General features: G+C 43.1%; 1 protein-coding gene across 4 annotated transcripts; it reads right to left on the bottom strand.

Annotated features, from left to right (window-relative positions):
- Positions 1 to 387: 387 nt before the first annotated feature.
- On the bottom strand, positions 388 to 7125 carry LOC105567735. Of its 4 annotated transcripts, XR_001009383.1 has the most exons (4): positions 7044 to 7125; positions 2536 to 2709; positions 1865 to 1964; positions 388 to 1769 (listed from the first exon to the last, which is right to left on the bottom strand). XR_001009383.1 is itself a non-coding variant. In XM_012022838.1 (3 exons), exons 1-3 carry the CDS (start codon positions 1871 to 1873, stop codon positions 1367 to 1369), a joined length of 321 nt encoding a protein of 106 aa, XP_011878228.1. In that variant the 5' UTR covers positions 1874 to 1980; the 3' UTR covers positions 388 to 1366. The 4 variants fall into 4 exon arrangements, 1 of the variants encoding a protein (XP_011878228.1); XM_012022838.1 differs by lacking the exons at positions 2536 to 2709; positions 7044 to 7125 and having other exon boundaries at positions 388 to 1635; positions 1727 to 1769; positions 1865 to 1980; XR_001009384.1 differs by lacking the exons at positions 388 to 1769; positions 1865 to 1964; positions 2536 to 2709 and adding an exon at positions 2721 to 6655.
- Positions 7126 to 9085: the final 1960 nt, after the last annotated feature.

Raw genomic sequence — 9085 nt, 5'->3', positions numbered from 1 at the left:
GACGTTGGAGGGAGACGCTCAGGGGTTTGAGACGGAGAAAGACAATGGCAGAGAAGGTCCGTGAAGCAGAAACGGACGCGCGATGGATGAAGCGAGATGACGAAAGGTCGAGAAAGTGGACGGGACGGGGGTGAATCGGATGAAAGAGGAAAGGCGAAAAAGTGCGTGCTGAAGCGGGACGAAGACGAGGCGACAGCGGGGAGCGTTGATAAAACAAGGGCAGTTGACAGAGGAAGACGATAGGAGCGGGCGCTGTCTGAAGCGAGATGAAGCGTGGACTCTTCTGCGAGACAAGAGGCGCGGGGCGTAGCGCGCACGAGACGAAGCGTGAGCGAAAGGGAGTCAGAGAGAAAGAGAGAGAGAGAGGGGGAGAGAGAGAGAGAGAGAGGGAGGGAGGGAGGAAGGGAGAGAGAGAGAGACAGAAGCGGCGAAAGACGGGGGTTTTGTTGGAAAAACGCGTCACGATCAAACAAAGACGGGAAACGAGCGCGAAGGGAGTCGACGACGTGAACCGCGGATCGAACAAAGGAAGACAGTGTCTATCCGGAAGATACAGCTCGCCGTTCGCCGCTAAGATCCGGATTGCACACAAAGCGTAAAAAGTTTGAGAGATAAAGGGACGGGGTACACCTTACGGGAACTAAATAGAGAGCGAGTACTCGTGCACACCAAAGCAGACTCTACGTGTCACGAAGCTTCGGAATCGCGATGGAGTCGCGAGACGTGCGCGAAAACGATCGAAACGATGCGGAAGTTCGATTCGGTACTCCGCGAGAAGTTGCGCAGCGACGTGAAAAAGCCCGTGGCGACTACTGTAACGCTACCATAAGAGAAACGCGACCAGGTGGAAACCGAAAGGGTTGACGCGCCGTGACGCGATCGACGCCATCGAAAATTCTGGAGTGAGAATTCGGGATGAAAAATGGAAAAACGTGCTGCATTATCGACGTGCCGCGGTCCGATTCAATGAAAACGCGCGTCTCTTCGAGTTTTCTCAGACTGAAGGAAGGATACGATTTTTCTCTTTTTATTAAACGACTATCGTCCAGTTTTGCACCTACGTGTTTCCATTTATTTTATAATCAAATGAAAAAGTAACAAATTTACATTGGCACAATGTCCAATGGATCTCATAGAATATTTGACGTGGATACATGTTGAATCAGGAAAGCCATAAGACCGTATTCATGAATTGATTATGTAAATGTGTTTAAAAAACAGACCTGCCTTTAATAGTCAGCAAGTGAAAAGTTAAAAGGGTGTAAATATACATGTGGAGAGACCTTTTCATTCCACATTAAAGAAGAAGTGGGACGGTCTCAGTAGTACAGTCAATATCAAGGCCTCCGCTTTCCCTTGCGACCGCTTATACTATCGCGCGCGTATCCCTTGAATACGCGCTCATAATCAGGTCTAAGCACCCTTGATGTTTAAACCCTAATCTAATGTAGCTTAATATAACTTGAGGGCTTACATGAAGGGTTGTCCAAGTCCGCACGCGTCTTCGTTCCGCCGTGGACGAGGCGAGGCGAGTCAGAGATAGGGAAGGGATCGAGCCGTTCGCGATCAAGAGAATCCGTGGAAAAGCGTCCACGATGATGCATCGTTGGCCGAGGGTTGTATCACTTGGATCGACTTATAAAATATTCATGAGGAAAGTTTTATCGGTGGAATCGCGGGGCAGAGAAGCTGACTCGAGTATGAAAGTGTCGTTAGGGACGCTCACCTGTCCCTTTTTTCCCTCTGCGTTTCGCTTCCTCGCATCTCGCCTGTTCTGGTGATATGTCAGCGTAAAATTTCTACGTGTACGCGCACCAATGTTAAGCTCATCACATCATATGTGTACATGTGTGCGTGTACTTACGTTTCTCATGTCCTATTGGCTCTTCGCTTAACGATACTCTCGGAGTGTCAATCGCAAAGGATTGAAACTAAAGGTTTCTCTTGCAAATATTAGTATTAGCCTGACAGATGATTATAATAAATTAATTAAAATCCTACTCTGACGGAAAATATACAGGGTGTCCTGAAATTCGCGAATCAAAATACCATAGCAAGAAATTCGTCGAAAAAATAAATTAAAAAGTTATTTGCCATTTTCCGTTCAACAGTAATGTATGCCATGATTAGCCTATTTTGAACCTTTTTATCTAAAAAAACTACTGCTCGGAACGAAAAATGGCAAATAACTTTTTAATTTATTTTTTCGACGACTTTCTTGCTATGGTATTTTGATTCGCGAATTTCAGGACACCCTGTATATTGTAACTATCTACATATTTTTATATTTTTTAAATTTTGCGCGCCAAACGTTTTTCATAAATTTATATGATGGAAAAATGAATTTGCACATTTACTAAACGAACAAAATGAAAGAAAGCAAAAAGATGTACACATATTAAATTCAAAGAAAACCTCCAACTGCAGAATTGTAATTCGTGGCACGATATCTGCTTAATAACAAAGTGCGAAATGAGATAAAAATGAAACGGAATTAAAATAGAAAATAAAGGCAAACTGCGTTTGTGCACTCACTTGTAGGTTTATTTTGAAGTACGAGGTAAATAAAATGAATGATCTCTCCGCGCGCGGAACACAACTCTCGAGAAGACAATATTATTGTTAGCACCGAGTGACGGCGGAAGCAATTATCCCTCGGCACTCGCGTTTTTCACGAGTCGGGAAAACTCCTGCATCCGCGTAACCGTGCTAAAAGAATAAAAGAATGCGGATTTAATCTATTACATTAATTTTGCCATTCAGAGACATAATCTGCAAAGGAATCCTCAGCTTCGGTCCTCGGTAATCCTAAGATATCACATTTGCGTGTAGCTTAATATCGTCCCGAGGACAGTGTACGTCAGATCGCAATGCGGCTGCGTTTTGTATACCGTTTAGACGAAGCTTCCGCAATGCGATGCAACCACTACTGCAGACTACGTACGTTAAGCCACGTGAATGATCATCCGGCGTTATAGAGAGCTAAGAATTGTGCGCTACAAACAACGGCACTAATCCTTACGCGAAGGACACTTTAACCGCGTCGGTATCTTCGCGCGAGCGATCCATCAAGGCGCCACGGTAATTAACGAGCGAGCGGCGAGCCTGTCTCCGATTCGTCGACGACTAACCTGCCGATCGATTAATCATACATCCCGGCCCAATTATATCACGCGCCACGCGGAGTACATTGTCTAGGGCGGATTCATTTTTCAGGCGAAGCGCCAGGATAGGAACCGGACCGAATTCATCGATCGTCCGTCGTCGAGCAACGCGCTCTGCAATTAGGGACTACTCGCAAAGTACACAGAGGCGGCGAGTGACGGGAGGGACGGAAGAGCATGGGAAGAGCTCACAGATGCTTGGCTTTATGCGCACGTACAATCGTTTCCAATGTTCGATTTGCGCTGCTCCCTTTTTAGAACGTGAATCGAGACCGCGATGCGCTCCACCGAAGGGCTCTCGTACTCTGATGTTGTAGAGAAGTATTACCTCATTTTAGGTACGTAAACGCGCGGCATTCAGCCGCGCTACTGACGATCGGCGCAGTAATCACATAATTGTCATTCGCGAACTGCTATCTTTACTACTTCTGATACCTGGCAAAACCGAACTTACGCATTTCCAAAAATTGCTCTAGTCGGCCGAATAGTCGACGAACAGCGCTGAATTTTAAGGATACAGCCCGCATAATGCATAAAGATACTATAATACCTTGTATGATGCATATTTGATGCACCGATATAGTTTAATTAAATATTAATACGCAAATTATACACGCGCGCATACATATTTATTAAATATACATGAATATCGTGGGATTTAATTTAGGACTGGTAGGAATTAACAAAAGCGCGTTTCACGTGCACACTCTATTAAAGCTGATATCGGTGGTTCTTCGTCAAACAATTCGCGTTAATTACTCTCCACCTTTGGCGACTTCCGATTTACTCGTGAAATACGTTCTCCAGTCGACGCATTGTTACGTTTCCCCTCGCCATCTACGCGTAGCCGAGGCGCTTCGAGGAGAGGCTTCTTTCCCAGAGGCTATCCATTACGGGGAGAGTTACAGGTAGTTAGAGGCCAGTTCTCATTGTAACCGCCGCATCAATAATCCCCGGCAAGGACTCGATCACCGAGAGACAACCACCTCTCAGCGTTCTAAGAATACCCCGCTGCCCCTTTCTAAAGAGAAACCCGTGCTCTTGATTAAGGCCACCCCTTTCTGTTGTTTTTCTTCACCGCCATTGTAAACAGTACCTTAACAAACAGCCGCATCCCGTGCATCCCAGAAATATCGAAGATATCGATGAGGCTGATCGGCCTTAAGGGTGATCGAGAGTAGCGCCAGGTATCCAAAAATAGGAGGCGCGAGATATAACGTCGCAGTTAGATTGATTCGAACAATTTTGTAGAAGAAAAAAAATGTCATCCGCGTCATGCTTCAAGGCGAAAGCTTTTTCCTCCGCCTTCTTCTAAGAGCACTTGCTTTCCTTTCACCCATATGAGCCATCATCTTTATATCCTTGCGCCCCATATAAGTTACAATGAGGCATGGAGAAATTCTAGTTATTATAGTTCGCGTTTTATCTTTAAGGTCTAAGAAAGCTTTATTTTAAGAAGCGGCAATTTTCTAAAGGTTGAGCGGCTCTGCTCCGCTAGTGCAATCATGTTCTCAGCGCGACAGGTATTCTTAGGTCGCTAGTTAGCCCCGGAGATCGGCGATCGTTTCGCTAACTTTCTCGTAGACTCGAAATCGCGCGATAAACGGAGGTGTGCCGGGACGTTGGCGCGCACAAATGGAAATCGACCTGGCATGACGCCTCGGCGCCGCCAATTCGTTTGATTCATCGCGGCACGGTCGGCGCCGATCGTGAGTGATCGGTGACAAAGGTGACGCGTACGGGCGAGTTGAGGAAAAAAAAACCTCACATGTCGTTTGAGGAAGAGCTCTCGTCGAGAGAGCGACGTCGTCGTCGTCTAGTGGTAAGAAACCACTTCGGCGAGACCGCCAAGTCCGACCTCTGCAGAACGCGCGTAAAAAGTACTGTTTTTTTTCCTCAGTTTCACTTGCGCTTGCCGTAGATTTTCTCCTTAGTTCAACCGTATGGACGAATCAATTTGTTATATCGTCGGAATAAAGTAGTTTATCAGCAGTGATCTAGTTGAACGTGAATTTATACTGACTCTTGGGATTTACAAATTTACACGCGCACTTCCAAACTAATTGTAAGTAACTTAGTTGGGAATTACATCTATATTTAATAGAAAACCTGTGTGTTCTTTTGCTCTTGTAGAGTCTCTCTCTCTCTCTCTCTCTCTCTCATTTCATTTTAAAGATATTCTCCGAAGATTTGCAATCGATTCCCATCCATTAAAAAAGTTTCAGCCACCGGGGAGTTGTGAGAGCGACGCGGAATAAATACCCACGTATTTTTCCGTTTGCCCATCAACGTTATTCGCGTACTTGTTGGAAAAACGTAATCCACCATTTTCCTACCGACATAAATAAAATCGTGTGATTAAGAGAGAAGGGAATGGTCTGGAAAGAGAAGAGCGTTTAAGTTGCCGCTATAATATATTAGGAAGAGCAAAAAGCCCTCAAGCATATCTCAATATAGTTTCTTTCAATTTCATCGATCTCTGATAATTGGACTTTTGGCATGTAATCATATCACTTTTGTCTCCCCTCCCGTTGCCCTACTTTATTCTTCTCTTTCTTGCTGCGTACGCGTCGGGGCGATGTTTGTCCTCTCCCCTTTCAGTTCTTCTCCATTTGCAGACCGCTCCTCGTGAAACGAGTATTTATTCTGCATACTCTAGCGATGGATATAATACGCTTGCATACGGAATCGATATTTATGAATAAGGCATTCAACTCTCGCTCGGACGGTGATGAGAGACCAATATAGAAGTCCCCACGGACGCGGTACTTGATAGCGGCTCAAAGCCGCTATCTCGATGCTTTCCCTCTCGCCCGTTACACGAGAGGACGTTTGCGCACATATCGATTAGTTAGCAAGTCAATTAATTCGCTCGCGGTGATTAGCTGCGTAACTTAACTTATTCTTATCGAGCGCGGATTGTTCGCAGCACACAACAAATTTATATCGTTAAGCCGCACGGCAACGATCTAATATTAATTAATTTTTTTTTCGTTTTGATGCCTAAACTATTTTTATGGGAATTTACGTCTTCAGTCATACAACTTGTCAGACATGTTGTCAAGAAACTTAAATGATTTCTCGAAAATCATATAGGAAAAGGTGACTAAAATGATTTTAAATTAAGAAAAGATGCAGAAGGAAGTTACGTGAAAACCTCTTATCATTATTTCTGATATAATTTCTCGAACATTCCTCCGCTGTGTATTGCAGCTCTTTCTGTTATTTATCAAAAGGCAGGATTTATCTGAAATTTCGATATCTAATAATATCTTTCTTGAGTTATACCCGGTAAGCGATGTTTATGTTCTCTCGTTCTCCATTACACGAAATTCCCTTGGGATACATAGCGTTAGTCGAGTCGATGCTACGAGCGAAGCAAGCAGGTACTTTTCCATGAAAAACAAACTAGCAAAAATCCATACTCCGTTCTATTGGCCAAACGTAAACTCAATCATTCGGGATTATTTCTTCAAAAATTTCTTTTTCCGCTGTAAATAATTATCGACATTGTTTCCACTGAACGAAAATTACATTTTTCCACTGCTCTCGGCTACAAGCAAATATTAACGTTTCCGAGCAAGGCAATACGTTCTGTCTTTTAATAATCTTTTAATAATAATAATAAAAGTATCAATAAAATATTAAATGTTAAATCTTAGTACTAACAATTATTAATGCCTGTTATATTGTTATACAATATTATATCGCTGTCGAATGTCGGGACGTGTCCGGTGGTCCAATGAGAAAATTTTGTTTTTGAAAAGAAATTTTCTCACTGGACCGTCGGCTACGTCCTGACATCCGACCTGACGTCCTGACATCCGACAGCTACGTACAATGTATTGTATTATATAACAGACCTAAGCAATAAAATACCTTTCATCGATTAAGCACGCTACACTTGAATACGTTCTTATTGCTGCACAATTTTCGATTGACTGTGAATACTACAATACGACATTCCGTAAAAGTATCCGTTTAGATCATTTATATGGTGATATCTATAATTAGACCTTGAACTCTCCCGTTTTGTCGGTCTCGCCGCTCGTGCGTTATTTCGCTGATAAAGATTGGACTTGTTTACGTCGCATCATGCCACGTATGCTCAAATGTCGTAGTTCAAATGTTAAAAGTGCGAAAGAAAAAAATCACTTCCGCGATTATATAAAACGTGCCTATAATATACATATATAAAAATTATATAACATAACTTTTAATATCCGTATTTTGTTATATTTAACTTCTTTATAAAAATAAGATACCGAGCTGCGTTCACTTTTATGGAATTATATAAATATATTATTTTGAAACAATCGAACTATGGGACTCTCGTTGCAACAAAGCGACGAAAACAAAATTTAAATGTCTGTTTTATGCGGAATTTAAAAGAAATTAGAAATTGCGGTTTCGTTTTTAAATCAACTAGACACACACAAGCGCTATTTGCTCTGTCTAAAAATTCGCATGGTTTGACAGCTGCAAATAACACGACTGGAGCATGTATCGTATCGCAGAAGCAAGACAGCCAATCAGCATCTCGGAAACACGACAACAATACTTCGAGACTTTCGACTATCGACTTAACGCGCCTCTTTTTATATAGGATGTAGTCACACAGACTTCAAGCGTCTCGTATTTTCTTACATGTATACACGCAAGTGTTCACAGTAACAGAATTTAACGTCTGAAGTTGCATTGGACCCCGGCGTTCTTTTCGCGGCTAATAACCACAATTTGCCGGAGTTTTGTTGCCTGCGGCATGGATCCGCCGCAACTTCTGCACGTTGTTCGCCGTAATTGGAACTTTACAGAAGATCTTCCTTTGACGGACGAACTGATCCAGGGTGGATTTTCCAGGGACGGATGACGCAATTCCCAACTGAATCTCGTTCCGAACGGACAAAAAGAGTTGGTCCGCGGCCGCTGTGGTGGCAAGAAAAAGCGACAGACGTGAAACGCAAAAGGTAGTGGATTAACGTGGACCGCAAAGCCGGAGTGCCTCTTTAAACTTCGACGGCGTCTATGTTGATTCAGAGAAGAATTTCCTCTGCGCACATTCGCGCAGGCAATTATCGCTATTGAGACTTCGCTACTTGGCGAAATTCGCGAAGAGGAAGCGCGGATGAAAAATGCCATTGCTGAGGGAAGGCAGCTACAAAGTCAGAATGAAAAGGCGACTCTTATTATGCCCTACGGATAAGGAGATAGCATAATTTCGCTTGCAAAGAAAGGAACGATGTCGAAAGAAATAACGATTATAATGTTAATGAATTAAATTACCGCGCCTCAAAGTTTTAAGGCAGCAAGTGCTTCGAGGGACGACATTGTGCAATTCCTAAACATTTTACCGTTTAAAAATGGAACTCGGCGTTAATTAAAGTTTATCAATACCTGTAAAAAGTTTTTGATAAGAAACGATCCGTAGGAATTAATAACGTGCAGGATAATTTATGATTAATTAAACTTTCATTGGGACAAGTCTAATGTGTAACATTTTCCATTTTACATTATTCAGAAAAGTTTGCTGTAATTAAGATGAAAAATGTATGCTGTTAAAAATACATTGGAATGTCACGTCGTCTCTCGTTGCATAGAGATGCCGGTATACAAGGGAAAGACTTTTAATTACGGCAGCGAATGAAACGCAATGTTCTCCCTGTTGACTTTCTTCTCCCGCTGAATCGTATCATCTTCAGGAGAAATAACGGCGTACTCGCGCCGGAGGAGGACGACGGCGGCGACAGTGGGGATTGAACCAAGTGAGAAGCAGAAGCACAATCGGATCAGAAATTACGACAGAGAGGAGAAAGGGAAACGCGAGACAAAACGTGGCGCGGATGAAGGAAAAACGCGAGAGATATCGGGGAGTGGAAAAGAGAGTAAATATAGATAAGAGGATAGAAGAGATAAGTCGATGT

The sequence above is a fragment of the Vollenhovia emeryi genome, unplaced genomic scaffold (assembly GCF_000949405.1).
Source record: "Vollenhovia emeryi isolate VEMERY1.0 unplaced genomic scaffold, V.emery_V1.0 DF939135.1, whole genome shotgun sequence".
NCBI classification, from domain to species: Eukaryota; Metazoa; Arthropoda; class Insecta; order Hymenoptera; family Formicidae; genus Vollenhovia; species Vollenhovia emeryi.
The sequence above is the reverse complement of the archived record's forward strand: the minus strand, read 5'-3'. Positions and strand labels throughout refer to the sequence as shown.